Below are 27,883 nucleotides of genomic sequence, written 5' to 3'. Positions count from 1 at the left end.
TGATGGATATTTCACTTTTTTGTTGAGTCTATGTCATTTGGATGGTAAAATGGCAAAATCACATTTTGGGGCAGATCTGTAGCACTCTCGTGTGAAAGAGGACATGGCTGCAGTGGCAGGCACCCAGACTTTCAGCTGAAGAGAGCCTGATAAGCAGTCGGCAGCAGGCTGTCTAACATTCAACTGGGTGACCTGCAAAAGATCCTTCTTCCCTGCACCCTACATGCTTACTAAATGTGTGAAGAGACCTTGTGTGCTGTGTTCTTTAATTTGTGTTCTTTAATGTGCTACTTAATTAGTCTACAAACTTGCAAAGATTGTTCAAAGCAGGCTTTGCCTTGGGCAAGAAGGCACATAGAAAATAATGCATTAGATTGGATCAATATGTGTTACGTACAATCCTTATGGAAAATATCATGTTCCAGTGGAATCTCCCCCCCCCCCATCACCACCCACCTCCATAACAACACTGTACTGGGTAGTAAGGGCTGCGCTGGACATGTGCTTAATATACAGCAGAAGTCGGGGAGCCCGATTCTCACTAGGCCTGCTGTCTTGTTACATTGAGTGCACGTACAAGGTGACTCTGCACGTGTGCATGTGTTTGCGTGAAAGAATTGTTGATTTGTACAACTCAGCTATTGCATACTCTGGTACACAAACTGTACACTTGCTGTACATTATTTGTGAGTAACTGTATGAGTGTACAACTATGTGTGTGCACAGGTACACAGAATATATACTCATGGAATGTAACATGTGAACACCACTGTGAAAGTGGCAAGAGAGAAGGGGAGGGAGCCTTATCTCTCCAGTCCCCAATAACAACCAGAATGGATATTTCACATGCAGACACACACACACACACGCGCGCGCGCGCGCCTTACGTGAAAAGTCCCTGTTGATCCAATTGGGACTTTCCCCCTATGACTCCTCTTTCTAGTGGGACGGACCTCCACTCCAATTACAGTGGCGGAAGTGAAGAGATAAGCTTCTGCTTTCTCAGGGCTGCCATTGCAGTAAAATTGCATTGGTTAAAGCATGGGTAGGCAAACTAAGGCCCGGGGGCCAGATCCAGCCCAATCGCCTTCTAAATCCGGCCTGCAGACGGTCCAGGAATCACATGTTTTTACATGAGTAGAATGTGTCCTTTTATTTAAAATGCATCTCTGGGTTATTTGTGGGGCATAGGAATTCATTCTTTTTTTTTCTTCCAAAATATGGTCTGCCCCCCCCCCCAAGGTCTGAGGGACAGTCGACCAGCCCCCTGCTGAAAAAGTTTGCTGACCCCTGGGTTAAAGAAAAACAAGATACATAGCTGTCTCCTATGTTTTCAGCACATGGTGGCAAAGGAGTTTCTCCTCATTACAGTGGTACCTCGGGTTACAGACGCTTCAGGTTACAGACGCTTCAGGTTACAGACACTTCAGGTTACAGACTTCACTAACCCAGAAATAGTACCTCGGGTTAAGAACTTTGATTCAGGATGAGAACAGAAATCGCGCGGCAGCGGTGGGAGGCCCCATTAGCTAAAGTGGTGCTTCAGGTTAAGAACAGTTTCAGGTTAAGAACAGACCTCCAGAACAAAATAAGTACTTAACCCGAGGTACCACTGTACATGGGAATGGTACCAGAGTACCACATTAACCTGGTTCTGGCTGCAGAAAGCTGGTGTGCATTTTAATAGCCAACTACATTTCTTGTGTACTAAATTACATCATTCTTTAGTCAGAATTCATTGTAACAGGCAATCTTTGTAGTGAGTGGGTGTTGTTTTGCTTTGCCATTTATACAGCTTAAGCTTTCCTAAAGCTTAAGTTCACAAAACAAACAGCAGTTCATGAGGTGAGTAATTGCTGAGGCCCTCTAGTTATCTGCTAAATGTTTGTGGAAGCCCTGATGGTTCTAGACGACCTGCATTTCCAACGGGCATTTTCTAGGAAATGTTTATTTGATTTAGCTTCTTCTCAGAGACCCACGCCTGCCTGTGTCTTCTCTGATAAGTTAACTGTGCTGTTCAGTGACCATTCGTCTCTCAAGGCAGGCAAGCAACATCAGTTATCTGCTAAAAGCTAATAAAAAAAATACAGGCTGGTTTTGCAGACAGCTCTAACACTGGGATAAATACAGATAAGAAAATGAGTGACATGAACTCTTGGGCTGATTACCCTTCTCTGCTGGTTCCATGCAAATAAAAAGTGGATTAGAGGCTGGACTACAGGGGGTATTTTCATCTCTTCCTTTTTTTTCTCAAGAGACATAAGAGAAAAGGGGGCTCCGTTGTGAATATCCCTGTGAGGAATCAGTACCGTATTTTTCGCACCATAGGACGCACTTTTTCCCTCCTAAAAAGCAAGGGAAAATGTGTGTGCGTCCTATGGAGCGAATGCAGGGGGGAGGCAGGCGGGAAAAGCCCTCAAGAGCCGCACACAAGCTTCGTGCGCTCTTGCGGGCTTTTCTCTAGGAGGGAGAAGGGACTGACTGGCTGCAGCAGTCCCTTCTCCCTCCTGGGGGAAAAGCCCCCAAGAGCGGCACCCTCTTTAAAGGCTGCGCGGCTCCTGCGGGCTTTTCTACGAGGTGGGGGAATCCCCCCCCTCCCAGAAAAGCCAGGAGAAGCCGCACAGCCCCTTTAAAGAGCGCGCGGCTTCTGCGGGAGTTGGGGGAAGCTGCAGCAGATTCCCTCCTCCCGGGCTCCCTTTGAAGCGGCAATGTGGGAGGGGAGCAGCTTACACTCGTGTAAGCAGCTCCTCTCCCACTTTCCTCCTTCAAAGCAACTACGGAGGAGGGAAGGAAGGGGACCATGGATCCTCCGCTGCTCGAGGCTGCAGCGGATTCCTCCTCCGTAATTGCTTTGAAGCAGGAAAGTGGGAGGGGGGCAGCTTACACTCGTGTAAGCAGCTCCTCTCCCACTTTCCTGCTTCAAAGCAACCACGGAGGAGGGAAAGAGGGGACCCATGGATCCTCTTCGCTGCTCGAGGCTGCAGCAGATTCCCTCCTCCCGGGCTCCCTTTGAAGCAGCAAAGTGGGAGGGGAGCAGCTTACACTCGTGTAAGCAGCTCCTCTCCCGCTTTCCTCCTTCAAAGCAACTACGGAGGAGGGAAGGAAGGGGACCATGGATCCTCCGCTGCTGGAGGCTTCAGCGGATTCCTCCTCCGTAATTGCTTTGAAGCAGGAAAGTGGGAGGGGGGCAGTTTACACTCGTGTAAGCAGCTCCTCTCCCACTTTCCTGCTTCAAAGCAACCACGGAGGAGGGAAAGAGGGGACCCATGGATCCTCCGCTGCTGGAGGCTTCAGCGGATTCCTCCTCCGTAATTGCTTTGAAGCAGGAAAGTGGGAGGGGGGCAGTTTACACTCGTGTAAGCAGCTCCTCTCCCACTTTCCTGCTTCAAAGCAACCACGGAGGAGGGAAGGAAGGGGACCATGGATCCTCCGCTGCTGGAGGCTTCAGCGGATTCCCTCCTCCGTGATTGCTTTGAAGCGGCAATGTGGGAGGGGAGCAGCTTACACTCGTGTAAGCAGCTCCTCTCCCACTTTCCTGCTTCAAAGCAACTATGGAGGAGAGAAGGAAGGGGACCATGGATCCTCCGCTGCTCACGGCTGCAGCGGATTCCTCCTCCTTGATTGCTGGGAGTTTCTCTGGGCAGGAATTCCCTCAGCTTAAGTGGGGTGGGGGAAGTGTGGCAGGTAGGGGGGTACTGAGAGACACATGTCTCTCAGATGAAAATTGGGAGTGGGCATTGTGTGAAGTGGCTGTGGATCTCCTGCCGCAGAACTGTAGGACTGTATAGAGTTGGGAGGGCCACCCAAGGGTCATCTAGCCCAGCCCCCTCACAATGTAGGAATCACAGCTAAAGAACGCCAGGCAGATGGTCCCCCAACCGCTGCTTAAAAGCCTCCAGTGGTGGAGACCCCAAACACCTTCCGAGGTCATAGAATTGCAGGGTTGGAAGGGAACCCCAGGAGTCATCTAGTCCAGCCCCGGTGGACAGCGGGCGCAATCCATCCCGTTGCGCAAGACTAAAGATGCTGTGCAAGGCTAAAGAAGAAGCCAAGGCAGTGAGCGGGATGGATCGCGCTTGCTGCCTTGTCTTCTTTAGCTGCACTGGAGAGGTTTAGCTCCTGGCTGGAGAGGTTGTGCGGCTATGGATCCCGCGCACTGTCTTGGCTTCTTTGCTCTTTGGGGCTGGGGGGGGGGAACCCGGGCTTCCCCCGCAGCCCCGAGAAGCTCTGGGAGAAGTGGACAGGCTGCATGCAGCCTGTCCGTTGCTCTTTGGGGCTGGGGGGGGGATAATATTTTTTTCCTTGATTTCCCCCTCTAAAAACTAGGTGCGTCCTGTGGTCCGGTGCGTCCAATAGAGCGAAAAATACGGTAATTTAGTGGCTTCAGCAGAGACAGGCAAGTGCATACATCAGCACTGCCTTCACCCATGAGATGGGCAGTGGAATTCAAGGTGGGATCTCCAAGCTTACGATTCTTAATTATGACTTCTGCAATCTCATAAGGGTAACTTACAGTGCCTTGGAGTACTATGTCCAATTCTGGGTGCCACAGTTTAAGGAGGATATTGTCAAGCTAGAACATGTGCAGAGGAGGGTGACCTAAATGATCAAGGGCCTGGAAATCAAGCCTTATGAGGAGCAGTTGAGAGAGTTGAGTATGTTTAGCCTGGATAGGAGACTGAGAAGAGATGATATGATATGATAGCCATCTTCAAATATCTGAAGGGCTGTTGCATGGAAGATGGAACATGCTTGTTTTCTCCTGCTCTGCAGAGTGGGACTCAAACCAATGGCTTCATGTTACAAGAAAGGAGATTCCAGCTAAACATCAGAAAGAACTTTCTGACAGTAAGAGCTGTTCAACAGTGGAATGGACTCCCTCAGATGATGGTGGACACACTCCTTCCTTGGAGGTTTTTAAGCAGAGGTTGAGTGGCCATCTGCCATGCATCAGAGGCTATAGACTCTCTCCAGTTTGGTACTGGCATTGCGGCTTTGGTACTGTGCTTGCCATCCGTCTTGATCAGGGATAGGCATTTGAATTACTCGCAATAGGCACAGGAAGTGGCCCAATTCCTGTGTTGGTAGTATAAAGAACAACCAGTAATGCACTTGAAGAAAATGACTGAGAATAACCTGTGGCAATGATAACCTGGTCTCACTCTAAAATGCTGAGTCATTTTCTTCACCAGTGAAAACCATTCTTTATTTCCAGCACTCAGGCAGAAACCCATCTTGATAATCCAACATAAAACAGTCTCTGCTTATTTGCCATCACTGTCTAAGCTCTTTCCATGCTTATTTCACAATGGATGATCTTTACTAGGAAGCTACTGAGGAATGTGGGATGAGAAAGGGCTGCCTTTAGCAGCTATGCAGCTGAATAAGCACTAAAGGCCTGAAGAATTCAATATAATGGATGTGTGGGAATTTTGCTGCCTTAACCCTTGTCAATTACAAAATGCTTTACAGAACAGGAAAATGCTCAACTCCTCTAAGTATTTTAGGTTTGCTTGCTCAATCCTACAGTGCTTCTTAAGGCATTAGAACATTGCAATTGACATAAGGGTGGGATGGGAATGTGAAAATCCATTAGGAAAGGAGATGGGGAGGGCAACCAAAGTTGCTTTTCTACCCCCTCGGTTGCAATAACCTATTACTGGAGAAACTCATCTGTTAATGCACTCTTTAATTTCAAGATAGAAGGGAGAAAGAAAGAAAAGAGGAAAAGCAAGGCATCTACCTCAAGTGGAAAAGGCATTTATGTTGGCTGAGAACATATAGCCTGCAATATAAATGAACTTTTCTTGGAGATTCCTGCTGAAATTTAATGAACATGTTTCTTTGTTCACTCCTCCAAACAATCATGTTCCTTGCTCTCATCGTTCCATATATCCCAAAGGCTTATAATTCTTTATTTATTTATTTATTTATTTAAAAAAATTAATCCTAAATGGTGTTGGGAAATTCCTGGTTTGCAGATCAACATCATAATGATTTTGAACCCAGCCCATGTTTTCTGCATGATAGCATCAGGACTCCCGGTCATGGCAGCAGTCAGATGGAGAGAAGGGATGTAGTCCAGTTTTCATCATGTTTTGTTTTGTAAAGTCACTTTCTCAATCATGATATATTTTTCACTGGCCTCAGCATTTGAGCAACATCCTTAAACCTAATCATGGAAGAGCCAAACAGGGCAATGCAAATGCTTCATCTTTTTCTTTCCTAGCACAGAAGCAAAGGCAGTAGCCAATGAAATATAGGCAGTAAGCTGCTTGGGCAAGGGCCTGTCTTTCTTGGGCTTATGTTACTCTGAAGAGTGCAATGAACACTGGTAGTGTTATATAAATAAAAACTATAATTTCATATAAGGAACAACTAGTCGGAGCAGTAGACCCTGAAGAAATACACTGGAGTACCCATACAGGGGGGAGGAAACCCACTATCTGTCTTAATGCAAAGAAATCACTTGGACAAAACTACTTTCTGAAGTGTATCCTTATTGTATTTGTAAGAAGAAGTGAGTTGTTGTTGTTGTTGTTGTTGTTGTTGTTGTTGTTGTTGTTGTTGAAACATAAAGAAAGCATCCTTATTGGTAAGAACTACATCTTGGAGACATGGTTTGAAGAGTAAAATTCCATTAGTTTGGGAACTGAAGGACTATATCAGCACACACAGCTCTCTGATTTTTAGCTAAAACCCCTCTTTTAGCAAGTGGTCTCTCATTTCATTTTCAGCCCAAATGCTGCTCAGGGCCAAACTATGGTACACATGACAATGTGTAGGAATAGATGAATATAATTTTCACTCTTTTGCAGCTTTTACAAATAGCAGCCAGGGCATCAAATAAAGACTGGGACTATGGCATGGGGGGCGGGTTTAGTCTCCTTCACTGTTTTCCCAATAAATACACACACACACAAGTTGCTTGTGGGCATATGTGGCACAATCTTGTGCTTAATTGTGGCTTCTCCAGTGGATGCATATACATTGATCAGCATAGGTGACAGACTGGAACCTTGAGGGAAGCCACATTTCAAGTCTCTCAGGGATGACCGCCTAATCCTCATCATCCCAGACATGAGAAAACAAGCCAACCAGTCGAACGTGTTCGTTGCTCCATCAGTGACTAAAAATTTAAAAGCCCCATTAAGACATTTGACCGCAGAGACAGCAGAGTGAATCAGGATTCTTCCATTTAACAGGATGCACTGCTTTGCCTCGAGGCCTGTGGCTTGTGGGTTCTTGATGTTCAGGCACACTTCCTTTGAAGGGAGAATATAATAAAGGCGCTCATTTGGATTCTTTTATTCTTGTTTACAGGTCAGCACTTCCTATTACTCGGCCCCTGGGCCCCTGGGGCAGCCGACAGCCATTGTCACCCTGCCTCATTTACAGCAACACCTGCCAGTGAATATGTACGTAAAACTAAGTCCTTATTCATTAGGTGGGTAGGGCCTTTGGCTAGGGCCGGAGATGTTGTTGCCTAGCAACCATGCCACATGCTGCCAGTCCCCCATCCCCACCCGCTCACAGGAGTAAACGAATACAGAGAAGAGGATGAAGAAGAAGGCCTTGTGGGGTTACTGTCCCACAAGCACCAGCTAAAATTGAGACAACTCTTTTTACAGAGATACTTCATTCAGCTTAATCTGAAATTTAAACTGGCTTTTGAGAACCCCACATGGGCATACAAAACACTTAGCATGGGCCAGAAGATCGGTTTAAAATTCAGCTCCCGGAATTATGAGACCCATTAGTAAATGTGATCGCTTTTGAGTTGCAGAACCTGAAGAATCATAGAACTGTGGGTTTGAAAAGGGACCACGAGGGTCATTGAGTCCAACCCCCTGCAATGCAGGAAAGTTTTGCACAACATGGGGCTTGAACACACGACCCTGAGATTAAGAGTCTCATGCTCTACTGAATGTCCATGACATATATGGGGTGGGGGTGAGTTTTGGGTGGTTAGCTACTGAAATGTCATGTGACAGGAAGGAGGTACCCAGGCAACAGACCTGAGGACCAAAAAACTGGTGCTGAATCATTAGGTGTAACCTCCCTGCTGCAGCCTTCCCAGTATGTGCCATTTGGGGCTGATGGAAGTTGAAGTCCAGAACATCTGGAGGATTCCAGGTGGGCGAAGGCTGTCCTACTGCTAAAGGTTTTGAAAGGAATTCTGTTCTTGCCAACTAATTACATAGCTGTTTTATACTCAGCTACATATCTTTCCTTTGATCACATCCACGCCATACATTAAAAGCACACATTTCCCCCCGAAGAATCCTGGGATCTGTAGTTTACCCATGACAGAGTGAGACTTCCTAGCACTCTTGACCAACTAGAATTCTCAGGATTTCTTGAGGGAAGTTGTGTGTCTTAAATGTGTGGTGTGGGCATGACTTTTGTGTTGTTCACCACACCTCTTGTTTGGGCTGGTATTCGTCTCTTCCTCCACTCATGCATCTCAGTGCATTTCTGAATCCTGACTTTATTGCTTTGGTACGGAGCACATTAACCCAGCCCATTTGGGAGTGCCCTGCCCTGTACATTTTTTACCCATCCATTCAGCATTCTTGATGAGTTGCCTTCCCTCAGTCTTATTCAGGAGCTATTGGGACATTCTTGCATTGTGTAGCAGAAGCGTTGTTTGAAGAGGGCTCAGGCACGGTGCTTTTGGTTTGGCAGAAGTCACAGCCACAGATCCCAGCGTGGTTTTGGAGCAGGTTGTGTCATAGCCTCGTCGCATTGCATAAATGGAACTGCCTCTTCCGAGGACGTAGCGTCACTCTTTAATTCCTTCTGTTTCACCAGGTGCGTTGCTCTGCACTCCTACACAGCTCACAGTCCAGACGAACTAGAGTTGCAAAAAGGAGAAGGTATCCGTGTTTTGGGAAAATACCATGAAGGCTGGCTAAAAGGAATGTCGCTGGTTACAGGAAAGGTTGGAATCTTCCCCAGCAATTACGTCGCTCCACTTTTCAGGTTTGGCTTATGCTTTTTATATATGGACAGTGGGGGTAGAGGGAGATATGTGAGTACAGTGGTACCTCGGGTTACAGGCGCTTCAGGTTACAGACTCTGCTAACCCAGAAATAGTACCTCAGGTTAAGAACTTTGTTTCAGGATGAGAACAGAAATCGTGCTCCGGCGGCACAGAGGCAGCGGGAGGCCCATTAGCTAAAGTGGTACCTCAGGTTAAGAACAGTTGCAGGTTAAGAACAGACCTCCCGAACGAATTAAGTTCTTAACCCGAGGTACCACTGTAACACCAAAAAAAGTGTCAATGTGGACTTCTGCAGCCCAAATTGAATTTTATTTGGCTCAGCATGACTGGATAATGACAGGAATGGGGCTGTAGGTCTGCCCACACGCATTTTAGAAACTCTAAAGTACAAAAATTCTAAACAAAATTCTAAATTTATTATAACAATTAGTTAATCGATCTACCACAAAACAGCTTTGTAGTGGCTCAGCAATGAATCAAAGCTATGGCTAATTTTGTGTTTCTGGTAAGATAACACAGCTAAAGCCCAGAGAACAGAATGAGATGTTCATCCAAGAGTTGGTATGAATCGTCAGTGACACTTTATGGCACAATACACCTTATTTCATCTGTTTTGCAAGTAATCATATGAACTGCATGGGAGTTTTACCTATGTCTGAAAGATGAAATCATGGTTATTCCTAGCATTACTGTTATTGCCAGCATCCACTGAATCTGTAAGAGCTGCCATATTGGCTATACAAACTGACCCACAGCGCAGATTTCTTCCTTTACATTTGAAGTTGACTTTTTTACAATGCAGCGTATTCATTGGTCCATCCAGGCAGGGGCACCAACTATAGGGGGCTCTGGGTGCCACCAGAAGTCAGGTTCTAAGGCTGGGGGGCACACGTGGCATCATGACATCACACGCACTGGGCTCCCATAACCCGGGGCCCAAGTCGGCTCCCCTGCATCCAGGGGATATTTCAGATGAGTCATCAGGAAGCTAAAAATATATACCATTGTGTTTATACTAATGAGAACTCACTTTTATATTCAATATGAAAGAATTCTCCAACAGTTAGCACGGAAGGAAGCCAAATAGGAAAATGGTTAAAGCCATAAAATCAACCACCAAGTAATGAGGAATGGGATGAGCAGCTCCCAGTAACTGTGCCTCTTTCTAGAACATCACCTGGAGGCCATGGTCGCTTCATGAAACTGACCAACCACTTCATGAAACTGAGGGGGTTTTTTATATTAAAAAAAATTGGGCTCACAAAACTTTTTAGCTCAGTCAACTAATGTAACAAAACGTGGCTGGCACTGGGCACCACACTGCGGAGGCCGGCACTTAGCACAGGGCCTACAGCGTGCCCGAGCCACGCGTTTCTCATGGGAGTGATATGGTGGCTTGGGCACCTGCAGGCTCGACGCTGCCTGAACCGGCAGCATGGGGCTTGCGTCTGCCCACTGCCTCTCCCTCAGCGGCCCTGCAGCTGAGGGGGAGGTAGCAGTGAGGCTCCACACAGTGTGCCCCGCCCCCATGGGCAGCTTGCCCCACCCCCCGGCTGCAGGACGCGCGCGCCGCACCAGGCACCCGAATGGCTAGCTACACCGCTGCCAACCGGAGGTTCAGGTTAGACAAAGCATGAATGTTTCACATGCCATGTGTCAATGAACACTAATGCACATAAGCTTTAAAATAGTGTTGGATAAAAATTTGTGGAAGATGGATGTCATATCTTTATAGTTGTAGTCTCTTTCCAGTCTGTCCTTCAGATGTTGGTCCATAGAGGCTCCCAGAAGATACATAGCTATTAATCATGATACCTATCCAAACTGAGCCTCCATGTTCTGAGGAAGTTTATATTTGGATAGTGAAGTTACCTTTGAAGTTCATTGCCATTACTGCTTAATTACCACTGACGGAAGCACTCGTCTTCTTATCACCAGAAACAAATTAGCAAAACATTTATCTAAACAATGTTGATTGAGTCAGATAGAATAAGAAATGATGATAGAGATACCATGACTTAGACCAGCCTTCTCCAACTTGGTGCCCACCAGAAGTTTAGGACTACCACTGGCTGTGGCTGATAGGGGTTGGAGTACCAAACTTCTGGAGGGCACCAGGCTGAGTTAGACTATAGAAATGCCGGCCGTAAGAAATAACATTGTTGCTTAAAGAGGGCAGACAATTCCATGATGTAATTATTTAGGAATGGCTCCTCTTCAGCAGGTTGGACTCCTGACAAATTAATTGTGGATTGTTCTTTCTTCCAGCAGCACCTATTACAAATAGACACTGATAGATAGATGACAGTGCAGGCAGAATATGTGCAAAGATGAACAACTCCCCAGATCGACTAACTCCATTTTCATATGTAATCATAACAAACCAGCATGGCTCTCTCTCACACACACCAAACTGTTATGGTAGGAGTCAACTAAGTTTTACTCAGAGGAGATCCAATGAAATGAGTGAATATGACTCAGCCAGATCATTATGCTCAATAGGCCTACACTGAGTACCTCCCTTACTCTGAAGTGAGAGAGCAGAAGAGGTGAATGCCATCGTAAAAGTGAGTTGTTGAAGTTACTCCAAGGAAGTAGATGACATGTAGAAATCTGGTCAAATGCAGGCTGGGAATCAAGTTAGAAAAGTGCAATTTTAATGGAGAATATTGATGTGTGTGTGTGTTTTAAAAAAGTATTCGGGGGGGGGGGGATTATATACTGAGTTAAAATCCACAGTGGACTTTAGCCTGCTCCTGCTGTGGTTCACCTTACAAGTCTCATCCAGTCTTTGAAAGATTTCCTCTTCATAATAAAGGCAGTTCTGTCTGAAATCACTAGAAACTGCTAAATGCAGTACAATTTCCTACCTGTTTGAGGGTCAGTCAAGTAAGACGAGGGGAGTTGTCATTTCATTATTTTTTGTTGTTTTATTATGGAGTTCTTCATTGTTTAAATGTTATTTGTTGGACTTGTTTTCATAGAGCCTGTAATTTTTGTATAATGTTTTCATTATCCTGTATATTATTATTAGTAGTATTTTATGTCATTATTGCCCTGCTCCAAGACTGAAACATAAAAAGCAGGTGACAAAACAAAGCAAAACATTTATTTTTTCCATGCATATTTAAAAAACAAACAGTAATTTCTATTGCTACAAGTCAGGTTTCGTTGTTCAGGTTTTCAAGAGCCTAGTTAGGAGAATGCAGGAATCTTTGGGTATGTTCCCCACTCCATGCCTCTCATCCCCCTAGAAACTGATGTTTACCTGTAGCCTGTAAGGCATATTCTGCAACTGATCTTCCCAGCACCTTAGCTGAAGTTTGGAATCCCTTCTCTCTTTGTGGACTTACAGTGGTGACATAGGTTACTTGTATCTTTATGGTGAATAGACTCTTCAGAGCAAGCCTGTCGGTTATCTTGTCAGTTAGAGGAGGTTCAGTTCAGTTGATTGAGGTTGCACCTATATGGGTGTTTTGCTTGTTAATGAAATACCTGTTCCGAATAATTACAGTGGTACCTCGGGTTACATACGATTCAGGTTACATACGCTTCAGGTTACAGACTCCGCTAACCCAGAAATAGTGCTTCAGGTTAAGAACTTTGCTTCAGGATGAGAACAGAAATCGTGCTCCGGCGGCGCAGCGGCAGCAGGAGGCCCCATTAGCTAAAGTGGTGCTTCAGGTTAAGAACAGTTTCAGGTTAAGAACGGACCTCCAGAACGAATTAAGTACTTAACCCAAGGTACCACTGTACATTGAATCTGGAACTTCATACTGCTGCTGCTACTACTACTACTACTAATAATAATAATAATGAAGCCACAGTTCTACAATGCAATGGGTAATGCAATGTGAAAGGAACGTTATTCTCCAGGACAGAAGCACTAGGTGGAAAGGGTGCTTGGTAGGAGGTCACCATGGTAGAGGTCTGCGTGCAAGGAGGGAGGGTTGCACAAAAGGAGAGGCAAGGAGACATGGGGCTGAAGGTGAAAACAGGGATGCAAAGTGGAGGTGCAGAATAGAAGCGGCTTCGGAAATGGGGTTGGGAAGATGAAAAGGGAGCTTTATCGCCCCATGAGATGGGAAGGGAATGCTCTAGGGGGTTAATGTAGGGGAACAGCAGGAAGGGTGGGTGAGAAGTGCAAGTAAACATAAATGCAGGGTTTCACAATGGTGAAAAACGTATGATAGGGCTGCCATACATCCAGAATTCCCAGGACATAGCCTGGATTCGTCTTTCCAAAATGGCGTCTAGGCAGAATTTTCAAATTTGGTTAAAATGTCTGGGAGGGGGTGGGAATCTTAACAGCTTTTGTGTCTGGATTTTCACTTTTTGAAATATGGCAAACCTACATAAGGAGATCTGTAACTTCACAGAACAAAAGAAAACAAAAGCTCTATGGACTTACTTGGGGCCTTGTCATATTTTGTGCCTGACAAAATGGGCAATAGAAACAAAGGAAAGGAAAGGAAGGACAAGCCGAGTCATTTGGCCAGTGCATCTCAGGCCATAATCCTATATTCACTTGCCTAGGAGTAAATCCCTTTGAACTCAGTGGAAATTATGGCTGAGTAGACATGTGTAGGATTGCACTGTCAACCATGATGCTGAATACAGAGTTAGTTCAGATGGGTCTCAACTCTTTCCACATCTTGCTTTAAGTTCAAGAAAACTATTTGTCTTTCTTAGGCACAGTGTAGCTTAAGTTGATTGTGATCATCTCAACCGCAAACGTAAAAACTGAGCAACCCAATATGAAGTACAGGAAAACTGAATGAAAAATGCCAAGGTTTAGTCTTTTGTCAGAGATATGGAATGCCCTAATAGAAACCTAACTATCCATGTTATTGCTTTTACTGAGGACACGCTTTTACTCATTTCTTCCCCTGCTTATATTTCACCACATGAAATTGCTCTGTTTAAATTGGAGACACCACAGCTACTTTGGGCCTAGAATTATCCCTTCTGCTATCCACTAAACTCCTTCACATTGAAATGAGCCGGTGAGTATTCTTCATCTCTCTGGCTCATTTCTCCAGGATATGGCCTCTGAAAACACCATGGCCCTGCTTCACCAATAAAACCAAACAAACAATCAAAAGCAGAGCCCAGAGACTTCGGAAGCAGCTTCATAAAGTGCCTCCATCATGAACACCAATTTAAAGGCCTGCTATTGTGTGTCTTCCTTTGGAAATCACCTCATAATAAATGGATGCCTGGGTTATTTTGATGAATCGCTGCCCCATTATTAAATCATAAATCATTTTTTTCTAGAGCACAGAACAACGACGGGAAGGTAACAAAGGAGTGACAGAAGTTGCTGCCTTTCCCCCAGCCGGCCCCTCTCTCAGAAGAGTTGGCACAAACACTTCTCCATGGCTCAGTTTCTCCTGAGCAAATTAGGAGCACTTAGGAAGGTTATTTAAGCACCCTGCTGAAGGTGGAAGATTGATGGCCTTCTCAGCAATTTAACAGATTTAGGTGAAAGTGCTATGTGGCCTCGTCAGGGAAAGCAGATGCAGAAAGAAATAATCAGAAGTGACAGCAACACACTTTGGGGAAGGGGGGGGGGGACATTGCTTGAGAAATGGAACCACAAGTTGCAAAGAGCACAAAACCTCCCTCAGATATTTCCTTCAGGATCGCTGCCCTTCTTGGTGCTTCATCAATCGGTCCATCTGAATTTAACTCAGGCAGTTAAGGAGAATTGGGAGATCACAGCCCATCATTTTTTGCCTATTAAGCAGCACAGGTTGTTGTTTTTCACCACCATAAACTGTGAACAGCAAAACAGAAAAGCAGCAGTTTATAAAATGAAGCCAGATAATTTCACCACGGCTAATTTGATCTTTAGTGGTGCGCTGGTCTCTTCCCTGAGAAAAAGATTAGAGTAGCTTGAATCCACCAAGAGCTCACATTTTATATCTGCTTCCCTGCTGTCTTAAATTTTGATAGACAAAATAAATCCTGCAGCTGCTCTCCTGCTCACCCCTCTATGCAAACTAGAAAAGATGAAATTAACTCTTGATACGTTTGCACATACTTATTACCTTCACTGCTTTCTCCCAACTCCTCATTTTTTTACTTCAAAGTTATTTACTTTGCTCTCTGAAACATTAGTGCACAAAAATGTCCATTATTTGGTCACCCCGCCACCCACCCATTTTTTACTGTTGGCTAAATACCTGCCAACATCAGAAACACCAATGGGGGAGACTGTCACCTCCACCTGTTGTGCCACCATCGCCCCATACCTGCAATCCAGTAACCTTTTTTTTTTTACATGTACAATTATGAAAAAGGACACTGTACACAACCACAGATTGTAAACATTTGTGCACATTACAGCCGTCTCAAGGGCAAAAAACATTTGGGTGTGGACTCCTCCAAACAACCTGTTCTTTGAGCGTTCATCCTTGCACAGAGCTTTTATGGAGGTTAGGGCATGTCTGGTCTTTATTGAGCATTTGTTCTGATTTGTTTTGGGGAGGCTATACGACAGTGAGCATTCATCCTGATTTGCTTGTGTCTTCCCGTTAATCATTCGTCCGTTCCACACTTTTCAGTGCATTTCCCCATCACTTTCCTAACCACTAAAAGTCAATTTTTTAAAGGACTTTGCACTACGGCAACAAAGCACATTAATCTGCTCCAACTGCCATAACTTAAATTTTCAGAGTATGTGTTTGAGTCCCTCTCTCAAAATACTAACAGGCTAGAGGCAACCTCAGGCAGTATGTTATCAGCTAACAATGAAAGATCACCCTTTTCCGAGGATTTATTCTTAGCACTAGCATGCAAGCACCAGGAGGTTTCTTGTACACATTCAAATTTTCTCACACCACAGAAACATTTGTGCTGCAGATTTGAACCAGAGTAATAAGTAATTGTGAGGTATAGTCTTTAACATTCTGAAATGTAATGAAAATGCCCATTAGTTTTGTGCCATATTGCATGGTCTATATCATTAAAAGATGGTGTGGTGATGATGATTATTTTGCTGTTGTTGTTTTGTCGGAACATAGCCTCTGTCATTAATATAATTATTGTGAAATTCCTGCACAGCGGGGGGGGGGGAGAATTCTGGAGAAAGATTAAAGTGGAAGGATATTTCAGAATGTACAAATGCTTGCTGATTGGATTTCCTACTTTGCCCTTCTTTTTCTAACTAGGTAACAAAACTCCTGGATTTGAATTGTGCAGCTGCATTTGCTCCCTAATTATCTGTTTCTTTCTCTCTCTCTCCCTCCCTCCCATTTGACTCTCCTAAACAACCAGGAAGTCCTCAAGCTTTCCTGATTCAAGGATGCCTTCCCTCTATGCGACTTGGACATTATCCACTTCCTCACTTTCCTCCCAGGGAAGCATCTCAGAGAACGGCCCAAGGCAAAGCAGACCTATGAAATCTGCCTTCATGCCCGCATCTTTGGCCTCACCTGTGAGGAATGTCTCTGTGCCAAGCACCTCAGGGCACACAACTCCGCAGAGGAGAGGACGTGGCAGCAGTAGGAAGAGTAAGTCCTGGTGAGAGAGAGACATATGAACCTGTTCCCAAGTGGCTGAGAGATGACTAGAAGCCTTTAATTAGCACATTGAAACTTGGGGCTGATGCAATAAACAGAAATGCTAGGCTAAGCCTCCTGAAGAGCTGGTTGCATGCATACGGCTGAGCTGAAAGCTTGCCTTGCCAAAGGCATGGATATACTAGCCAGAACTAGAGACAAATCCCAAAATGTGTGGCAGAATTAATCGTTCATACACTACCCAGAGATAGCCAAATCTGTTTCACTATTTACTAACCAGAGAAATGCAAGCTGCTGCTTCTTCTTCTTCTTCTTCTTCTTATTATTATTATTATTATATTTATTATTTATACCCTGCCCATCTGGCTTCGTTTCCCCAGCCACTCTGGGCAGCTTACAACACATAAAAAATTGTAAAACAACAGTCATTTAAAATTTCCTGATACAGAGCTAAATCTCTGTGTATCTCATTGGATATTTGGGGTCTTTGTTTACTTTTTCCCATTAAGAAAAACTGAGATTGCAGGGGTAAAGTAGAAGTGTTGGCAGCAAATTTACAAATATGTAGTTGTAATAAAGAACTTTGCTTCAGGATAAGAACAGAAATCGTGCTCCAGCGGCGTGGCAGAAGCGGGAGGCCCCATTAGCAAAAGTGGTGCTTCAGGTTAAGAACAATTTCAGGTTAAGAACAGACATTCAAAACGAATTAAGTACTTAACCTGAGGTACCACTGTATTATTATTTATATAGCACCATCATTGCATGTGGTGCTTTAAAGAGTAATAGAGTTGTGCACTTGTTTCAGAACAAATGAGGGCCCATTCAGTTCACTTTCCCTTTGTTCCGAAATGAATACACAGAGGAATGGAAGGAATTTGGGGCTCCCATTTGTATTCATACCTAGTTGTATGAATATTCAGTGGGATGTGTGGCCAGGTCTTGCGTATATGTCTCCAGCAGTGTCAGCAGTGCTAGCAGCTGCTTTGTTATTTACCCACAATGCCCTGGGTGTCATGAATGTGGGCATTTGAGAGGAGTAGTGGCCACGATTATGGGGAATCTTTCTGTATGTGTTTCCTTAACAGGGCTCTGCAGAACACTACAAGGTGTGGTGCATTGTGAATCAATAAAGTGGCAGATGATGAGAACAGTCACTGAAAACAGATCGCCTGCCTAAAACCAATTTTAAAAAAGAAAGGAAATAATGCCACCATGAAACAAGGGCAGGGAAGCCAATGTGAAATCTACAAGTGGATTTCTATGAATTGATTATGAAATAAATGGCGTCTTTAATAATGAAAACAAATTGAAAAAATGGGGTGGGGAAGATGACAAAGAGTTCACGTTCATTCGTACAGATTGACATAGGTTAAAAGCCATGTCCATGGGGAAAAACATGAAGGGGGTGGATGTGAACAAATATATAAGACACATATTTGGGCTTATATTTTAACCAGAGTCTGAAGGAAGGGTTTAAATCCAAGGCTTCAACAAAATGCACAGGAGGTATAGCTCCCTTGCAATTTTCTGTCTACCCTTAAAACTTGGAGTGACTTCCAAGAAGCCTGAAGACTAAAATTCAGCTAAGTACTGCAATTCAGCAATTTTGGCCCATCCTTTTGATATAAAATTTCCAAAATGAGCTGCAAAGGGGTTATTATCATCTTTTAATCCTCATCTCTTCTTGAATTCTGCCTCCCCAGATGGATCTTTACAGAAACCTTTGCAACCAGGAGCTCTTATTCCATTTGTCAACTCCCTCAGGCGAACTCCTGCCACCCAAACACGAGTGCAGCAATCTCCAACATATCAACATATCTCCTCTCTGCCCCGAGGGATTAGCACGGCTGACACGGGAGCCAGGCCGAATTCCTCCCATGATTCTTCATTCATATTAGTGCCCCGAAGCGGGAATAGCCGAGCTCCTTCTGTGTGTAGCTCAGTAATATTGGACACCAAGGAATTGCCTACAAAAAATGAATCATCTCTAAAGCCACCTGCATCTGCTCCACCGTCCATTCTGGTGAAGCCAGACACATCCAGGAACACCACTGAGAAGGTAACAGTGGGTCTAATTCACCACAGGGGTACTTTTATATTGCAGGCATGATTATGAAAAGCTTTGGGGTGCAGGTGGAGATATGGGATATTAGAACTGCAGGACAGGACAAATCCTAGTCAAAGTACCATTACCTGGTAGGGTAGGTGGAGAAGGTCTTCACCGAAGAATTCAACATTACAATGTAATGATTACATTGACTTTTTTTGTTGACAGAACAGGACTAAGATTCTATATCCTGCTCCTGTACGTGTCATTCATGATTTCTCAAGGAGCATGTCCCTATTGTGAGAGCATACTCCCCATTATGTTAGTTTCTCATTAGCCCAACATCACCATAAATTCAACATTCAGTGCTCACTCGCTCTCTCGCTCTCAACCTGCCAAGATATTCATTCACTTCCCTCTGCAGTCTGCTGGCAAAGATCATCCATGTCGTGGTGGGTTTGTGGATTGAAATGAAAAGATAGAAACTGTGGACATGATTTATCATTGCCACAGGAAGTCTAATTGCTGAATATGTGGTAAAGTTCTTCTATTTCCTGAAGATTGGGTTTTTGGGATACATCGTCTCAGACACCCAGGCCAAAAGGAAATAGAAGACGCAAGGTGTAAAGATAGATAATATAAAAGCAAAATAATAAATAATCACTAAGCATCTACATAGCATTTGTGAGGAATCAAAGAATTTCACATACATTTCCCCACTCTGTTCCTTACAAGAACCCTATAACATAGAGTTGTCTCCATGATAAAAAATAAATAAATGATGACTTCCTTAAATGCACCTAGTGAGTTGATGATTTCTGAATCAGGAACTTTCTGATGCACAGATCACCCACTACCAAGATGAAATATGTATTTGTGCTGACTCTTAGTACTTTTTGGAGTGGAGTGGACCAGTAAGCAAGTAGTCGAGGAGACTTCTGCATCTCTCAAAACTCTAAGCTTATATGTTACTCGGTTTTACACCAAATGACACTCTAAAATCCACTCGGCTGTAAAATGGGTAGGTGATCTATTGGGATTCCGAGGAAGGCAAAGGTGACTGGAAACAGTGCTGACTATATTAGCTGACACATATAATGTACTTTTCAGAAATAGAAATATGTCCTCCTCTATTTGTTGTTGTTTAGTCATCTTAGTCGTGTTCAACTCTCCAACTTTCTAATGTTTAGCTGAAGAAAGTGTAAAACTGGTTGTAAAAGAAAATGTAAAAGTTATTTGTTTGTCATGTCCCCAGACAGCAAAGACAATGCTGGTGGCAGCCTTGTTGGAATGAAATAACTCCTGATTTCTCTTCCCTTTCAGCAAGTGAAAACTGTGAGATTTCAGAACTCCAGCCCACCACCATCCAAGAGGCACAGCTCCCTACCTTTACCGACCCTCTCCAATGAGCAAGGAGGGGTCACAGAAGCACCCAAGAGCCCTGAGATATCAGCTCTCTACTCCCACCATATTATCATCGCTAGTCCAGTTTCTCAGAGGAGGATGCCGCATCCCAAGACCTCATCACTGGACCTTTCTGGCCAAGCAGGCCACCTGACCTTTCCTACAAGAAAACATTATAATAGTATCTCTGAAAATTGAGACGGGTAAACATAGTTTAGATTGCTTACAGAGGAGAATGACAACAAATGTCCAAAGTGAAGCTAACAGCCACCCCATACGCCATAGATCTCAGATCCAATCTGTCAACACAAATGTAAGTCTCGTAGAAGAGCTGGACTTCTTTCAGGCATCTACACCACTGCTGGCTATGTAGTGGATTGGATACCATTCCCCCCCCCCCCCATATTGGACAGAAGCGTCTTTTTTGAGTGGCTTTGATCTACAACTCAAGCTGCAAGCGTGCATCAGGGATGTGTCGTTCCCCATATGCAAAGACTACCACAAAATTAATTCCGTTGCCACAAGTAGATAAAAATATGACAGAGAGGGGAATAGATTGTGAGTATGGCAGGCTATTCAAAAGACAAACTGTTCTAAGAAAGGTTCAGCACTGTACAATGCAATCAGAAAAGCAAACCTGTCAGAAAAAGACTTCTTCCCTATACCTTCCTTTACCTTCTCTGTACTTTGGTTTTCTTAATTTTATAGTGGATGAAACCGCTTCCTATCTCCACCCACCCCCAGCTCTGGCTCAGTTATCAAATTCTCCTTATATTTTGTTTAGCTTCGCAGTATGCATTTAAAGTATGTGGAGATAATTTATATGAGGTTTTGAAGCAGATTTTCTTTTTCTTTTTTTTATAAATATAAAATGTTTCCCAGCCTCACCAGTAGTAAATCAAGGGAGATAATGAAGCACAACCCATTAACCACATATTCCCAACCATGAATTTTGGATCCTGCTTCCATGGAAATGGCTGAAGGATTATAGTGTGCATTGCACCAAGCAAACCTAGTAACCCTATGATTCAAAACCAAAACTAATTCCAAGTTATCAAAAACAAACAAACAAAAATTCACAAATATGCTTTAAGATATGAGAAACTCATCCTGAAAACCTAGGGAGGAAGGTGCATGGTTTAAGACTGAAATCCTACCCACAGTTACTTGGGACAAAGCCTCGTTAGAAGCAATGGGATTTACATGTGAGTAAACTAGCATAAGAGCAGGTTACACATGTGAGCATCCTATCTTGTCACATGTAAGCATTACAGTTGACCTGGAAGTGGACTAGGGGTGGAGGACAACTTCATTTGGTTCACATTTAAAACTAAACCTAATTTGCACCTACCAAACTAACACAGAGATCAGAACATATTCTTAGGATTCTCAACTCAAATATATATATATATATATATACAGAAAAGATTTTTTAAAATGTACGGTTTATTAGAAATTCATACGTAGAAAGAAATTAAGTATTCAAGTATGTATACGTATTTCCAGTGCTTTTTTTCTTTAAAAAATGTTTAGGGGTACTCTCATTTTGACTCAAGAAAATCACCATTTTGTAGTTCAAATCAGGAAAAATAAACAGAGTAAATGGACAAAAGTACAAAGATCCACAAAATGTTTAGGAGTATGTGTACCCCTGCATGCCCCCAGAAAAAGCACTGCATATTTCAATACATACTTAAATATTTATTTAAATACAAGTTCTTGTACAATCTTTTTTTATATAAAAAGAAATCAGATTGTTGCAAAATGGAACAGAAGGGACTTATGAATGAACACATTTGAAATTGACATGGATTGACCCATCCACCCCATTGTCCATCCAGCTTCCACCCAGGTCCTCCTGGTCTGTAGCCACTCCTCTGCCTGCCTCCATCTTTATCCACAGGCAGCAGCATGATGCTACTGGAAGACCAGCCAGTTCCACCCCGCAGAAGGCCCTTCTTTTCCTCAGGCTCACCCGCTTACCTTATCAGCAGGTCTCACACGCACAGTGCTTGCTTACTCCCAGCCTCTCTCGATCTCACTGGCTATCTAGCCTCAGCAATAAGGCAGAATCAGAAACGCCATGTCATTTTAACCCAGCTACGACTGATGTTTAGAATAGTGCTCTGTGATAGAACGTTGTTTATTTTTCTTCCCACTGCTAGTTCAAAAGCCACGCATTCCGGCCCAAAGCAAGGGAGCATGAGATTTTGTGATGGAACCTGCTGTGTCATTTCAATAAAAGGTTGGGAACTTACACTCTTGGATGATTGCACAGAACGAACGAAAGTCACACAATAGATGTTTGCCGCTCACTCCAGGTTGGACAACACTTGAGGGGAAGAGTTTTCATTTGGAATCAGAACGAGGGGTTGCTAGGAGTACCCGTTGGCTTAACATCAACCACATTTTCATCTTCATTTGTAGCAAAATGCTACATTGACCCCTATTTCGGAGGCAACCTACCTTCGGAGCCAAAATGCATCCCCATATGCTCGCAGAACCAGTTTTCTGACCTTTGTAGAATTGTGCTCTTTTATTTACCCATGTTAGTTTTGTGAAGTCCCGGTGCATACAGAGTGCAGAGGGGAAGTTCACAAACTGCTGAATGCTTAATGAATAGAGCAAAATGATAAGGTAAGGTAAAGGTAAAGGACCCCTGGATGGTTAAGTACAGCCAAAGGTGACTATGGGGTACGGCGCTCATCTCGCTTTCAGGCTGAGGGAGCCAGTGTTTGTCCACAGACACCTTTCCGGGTCATGTGGCCAGCATGACTAAACCACTTCTAGTGCAACGGAACACCGTGACGGAAACCAGAGCGCACAGAAGCGCCGTTTACCTTCCCACCACAGCGGTACCTATTTATCTACTTGCATTGGCGTGCTTTCAAACTGCTAGGTTGGCAGGAGCAGGGAAAGAGCAACGGGGATTCGAAGCACCAACCTTCTGATCAGCAGGCCCAAGAGACTCAGTGGTTTAGACCACAACGCCACCCTAGCAAAATGATAAATGAGGCTGATGATTCTAGCTAAGCAACATTTGTTTCAGGTGTATTTCACGCACGCCTTTCATATGCAGCTGTGTTTGGCGGGAGAGCGTATATCCCTCTACAGCAGCAGGGAGGTCCTCAAATGCAACCCTCTAAGCCTCTCTATCTAGCCCTTCAGACTCTCCCCACACCACATCTTCTCCTCAGGCCACACCTCTTACCAACTCTGCTTTGCACCCTTGAGTGATTTCTCCTGGGTGGGATGTGTCCTTGAACTCTGATAATGACTCTTGCTTCTCAGGAGGCTAGAGAGGGGTGTACGTCAGTACTCACCTACTGGGCAAAGTTAAATGGGGATGAGGGTGTAGCTCCGTGACAGAGCATCTGCTTTGTATGCAAACGGTCCCAGGTTCAATCCCCAGCATCTCTACGTAGGGCTGGAAGAGACCCTGAAACCCTAGAGAACTGCTGCCAGTCAGAGTAGCCAATATTGAGCTAGGTAGACCAATGGTCTGATTCAGTATAAGGCAGCTTCCAACGTTCTTCAGGTACATTCATTTCCTTGTCCATTTTTGCCTCTGGCCTCACCCACCACTGGCATGAGGCCCTGGAAGGTTGATCACAAAGGAATACAGCCATCAGGCTTAAGAAGGTTCCCGTACAGGATTATGTATGAGGAGGAAAGGTCTGTAATCCCCCGCCTATTCACACCAGGATGTGGACTGGGGGGCCCATGCCTACCATTTGCTCTTTCAAAAACACACTCACAGAATTGTTAACTGGACAAAGGGTGTCACAGCCCAATTGCTAAGAAATATTTTGGAAGCGGAATGTATCTTGGTCAACATAATAATAATAATAATAATAATAATAATAATAATAATAATATATTTCTGCACCAGGGATACTCAGCCTTCATTCTGTGTCCACAAAAGCATCCAATGGCATAAACTCTTTCCGAAACCGGGTCTTTGGGAGAGAGGGACACTTTGAGTTCCTCACTATATATAATGTGCATACACATTCATGAGACTCACTTAGGCCAAAAATGTCCACTGCTCAAGAAAAAAATATGCAGATGGAGCCACTGGCAAATGCTCTGCTCACTGAAAATAGTGGTGGGTAGATGCCAGCTGGGGGAAGCCAACAGAAAAACATGGTAAAGTGGGGCTGACATTATTTTTTTTGGGGGGGGGAGACTCCTCTTTCATCCATTTGCATTAGTGTGCTTGTTTCAAAAGCCAAAGCTGGCTAATTCGGCAATGTCGGGGTTTGCGGAGCTGGAAGGGCAGTTTTGCTGCATCAGATGAGGCCCATGGGCCAAAGATCTGACAGGAGTGATGCAAAACCATGACAACCTTATGATTGCTTGCCTTGAAGCAGCAGGAGCCCTGGCACTGGGAAAGCTTTAGCTTACTATATGCTACTGTAATTATCCGCCAAGAGGAGTCATTTGAAAATAAAGAAAAGCCTTTCCAGTTCATCGGAAGCAGCTGCTCAGTGCTGGTGCTGTGGCAGATATGAAAACAAAGCTCATTGCCTTCCCAAATCAAGCTTTCCCCTGAATATAGAGCAGACTAAGCTAAAGCATGAAGGAGCCACACCATGTCGATTCAAATTACTGAATTGCTATTTGCCATGTATGCCCTGTTTTTCAACCTCATGGTGCTTTACGCTCAGTATCTCATTTTCCCAACACGTAAGTTAACTCATGATTCTTCCCATTTTACAGAATAAGAAGGGAGGATGAGTGTGACTTATCCTAGCAGAGCTATTTTTCATGTTGAGGCAGATCTAGAATTACAAACACAGGTTTCCTAAATCTCAAACCCAGTTCATGCAACTGGACCTGGATGTCTGCCTTCACAAGAACCCCAGGATGCTGAAAAAGTTGAAGATTAATGGTGCTTAATATATAATTTGGACCAGCAACAGCTCCACACATCTTGAATAAGGATGGATGGAGGTGTTGCTGGTCCAAATTATATATTAATTTATAATTTGCATACATCTTCTACTGATGGGTTGCAAGCCACAATTGGGTTGCGCCTTGACCTAGAGTGAGTAAACTTGGGATGAAAGATTGTGTCAGCCCATATATAACCAAAAGATCGCTGTGGTCTGCAGGTGAGGGCTTCCTGCAGATATCATCTTCTCAAGATGTCCCTTCTGCACAGCATAGGAATTGGGGCCTTTAACATAATAGCACCTACCCTTTAAATTCCCTCCTGTTAAATATTAGGGGCCTCCTCTGTTGACATTTTGGCACCTACTGAATACCTTCTTCTAACAAGCCTTTTAAGCCGAGATTTTTCCCAGTCTGCATCTGTATATACATAGTTTTTAGATGATTTTAGACATGTGTTAATTGTTTTAGCATTTGTGCAGCTGCCGCCCTGGGCTCCTTCGGGAGGAAAAGTGGGATATAAACTGAAGAAACAACAACAGGTCAGGGAGGAAAACTGGAAGGGGCATTCTTTGGGTTTCTCTTCCGGCAGGAAAATATTTTAGGCTAGTACTGTTTTTGCTGTGCAACAACATTCCTGACACTTGTGCAATCCACATACAGGCTGCTCATCCCTGCTCAGTAATATCCATATGATGGATGCAGCAAGCATGGCTCAAGAACAAGCAACTGGCTGTGTTGCCAAACCCCGCCTCCCCCCCAAGATGGTATCTCTTTCATGTACTACATTCCATTGACAATTGGGAGAAACTAGAGCTGGGGTGATGGACCTGGAGCCGTCCAAATGTTGGATGCTTGATCATTGGTCATGCTGCCTAAGCGGCTGGATGAAACTTATAGTCCAACAATATTTGGAGGGCCACAGGTTCTCCATCCTGGAAAGGAGAGGGGGAAAGCAGTTTCTAAGGCCGCCAAACAATCCTGAGGGATGTTGTGAGGGACTCAACAGAAGATTTCTTTCCAGTATCTTCAGGCAAGCAATAGTAATAATAATTGGAAAAAAGTTAACCTTCAGATTTATCCTCCAGGAAAAGAATCAGGCCAAAAAGGATTATGGGAGTACTTCCTACAGCAACATACTCATTCCAAGGGGTTAAAATAAGATAGCTAAATAGAAATATACTAAGCTCTCTCTCTTTTTCTCAGTTTTAACCACTCCTGCTGAGAGATTTCAAAGAAGCCCCTGAGGACTTAGTTTTCAGAAGTGTTGAGAAACTTCTAAGCTCTCAAGGACAGATATAAGGTTTGCAGGGAACCAGAACTCCTAAAATAGATATCAAATATAAAATCAGAGCATATCCAGCTAAAGCCACACACACCCCAACCCATGAGTTTCATCTTGCACATCTTTATTGCGCAGACTTGCTAAATCTCAGGTAGCTATTGAACCAGTTCTCAGGACTTCAAGGTCTCTACAACTTCTAGCCTAGGTGTGGGGACCTTTGGCCTTCCAAATATTGCTGAGCTACAGCTCCCATAATCCCTAGCCCTTGGCTATGCTTGCTAGGGCTGATGAGATTGGAGTTCAGCAACATCTGGGGGGCTAAGGATCCCCACTCCTACTCTAAGCCAACATGGTGGTCCCCAGCTGTGTTGGATGACAACTCCCATCAGCCACAGTGAACATGGCCAAGGGTCAGAGATTATGGAAGTTCTCATCCACACCATCTGGCGGCTACCTCTGCTCTGGACCATCCTGCACCTACAGATAATAAGCTACATTAAATCATCAGCAACACATTAAAGGTGTCCCAGTTCAGGCACAATGTTGCAAATACACAAAGAACATGCCTGCACTGGCGCTGGCTGTTTCTGCCATTGTGATGACACCATCTGCAACAAGGAAACAGGCTACTACGCTGATTACATGGATCAGAAATGCCTGGGGAATTCATTTACGATTCCAGTTTGACCACCACACTTGCACTTGGGAGCACAACCAAGCAAAAAGCTCTTGCACTCCCGGTTCAGCACCTTGAGCAGTAACTTTCTGGCGCCTCATCTCAGAACTGCTACCTGGACCGAAAGGATGCATGAATAGATAGTGCGAGATGAAGTTACAGAGTGTGGGGCTGCGGTCCATAGGGGTGTGGTGTGTGCTGGATGTGTATTGGTTCCTTTTCTTGAAACCAGTACACAGATGCACTCTGAAAGATGAGCGACATTTCATACGGCCTGTAGGACAAGTGCCACTTTCTGCTGTCAAAAAAATAAACTGGATACTGAAACTTTGATGAGTGCAGTCCAACCGTCACCCATATAATGTGAACACCGTCGAATGTGTTCCCACCCACAGTGATAGCAGGATCAGGTGGGAAAGAAAATGCTTGGGGTTTGGGGAGTGTTTGTTTTTTGCTTACATCTAGTCATATGAATTTAAAAGCAGGAAGAAGGGAAGAAAACAATGATGAAATAGTTCCATGCTGTTCTACAAAAAGCCTCTATTTTGAGGCAGGGCAGGAGATATCTAAAGCCGGCTACTTGTGGAGGATGCATCAGCGCTTTGATGCCATGGTGATAGGTTCCTTAGAAAGACCAAAAATAGAGCAAGATGGATGAGAGGAGTTCAGAGAGGGGGTGGACACGTTTTACAGTGATGGATCTTTTTTAAAGACTGCAAAATACACCCACTTTCCTGGTTTAATAACTGCCTTTTCCTCAAAGAAGAGAGAAGAACGAGGAACAGTGACTATTGCACCTTTGGTGGAAAGGAACAGTAATATGTTGAATGAAGGTGCCGCCCACTAACCATTTGGGAAGGGCAAAGTCACATAAGCAAGGCCTTGACCTCTGCTGCTCCCCTGCTTGAAATGAAGCTGGTGTTCAAATAATCACTGAAACAGATATAATCAAGCCGGCACAGAATTCCACAAAGCTCAGAGTTAACCCTTAGCTAGGTCATATCCACACATTTTGGGAAGAAGGGTTATGTCAGGGAACTGC

At 44.2% G+C, this 27,883-nt stretch overlaps 1 protein-coding gene across 4 annotated transcripts in view; it reads left to right on the top strand.

Annotated features, from left to right (window-relative positions):
* Positions 1-22,241, top strand: part of SH3RF2 (SH3 domain containing ring finger 2) — an 83,707-nt gene extending 61,466 nt beyond the window's left edge. For all 4 annotated transcript variants that reach the window (XM_080997165.1, XM_080997166.1, XM_080997163.1 and 1 more), the window contains 5 exons: positions 7,324-7,418; positions 8,815-8,985; positions 16,289-16,524; positions 18,237-18,592; positions 19,904-22,241. In XM_080997165.1, the coding sequence (XP_080853291.1) occupies positions 7,324-7,418; positions 8,815-8,985; positions 16,289-16,524; positions 18,237-18,592; positions 19,904-20,182 (1,137 nt within the window). In that variant the 3' untranslated portion in view covers positions 20,183-22,241. The remainder of the gene's footprint in view (positions 1-7,323; positions 7,419-8,814; positions 8,986-16,288; positions 16,525-18,236; positions 18,593-19,903) is intronic.
* Positions 22,242-27,883: the final 5,642 nt, after the last annotated feature.

Source organism: Podarcis pityusensis, assembly GCF_964106645.2.
Source record: "Podarcis pityusensis genome assembly, chromosome: 2".
Classification (NCBI taxonomy): domain Eukaryota; kingdom Metazoa; phylum Chordata; class Lepidosauria; order Squamata; family Lacertidae; genus Podarcis; species Podarcis pityusensis.
The sequence above is the reverse complement of the archived record's forward strand: the minus strand, read 5'-3'. Positions and strand labels throughout refer to the sequence as shown.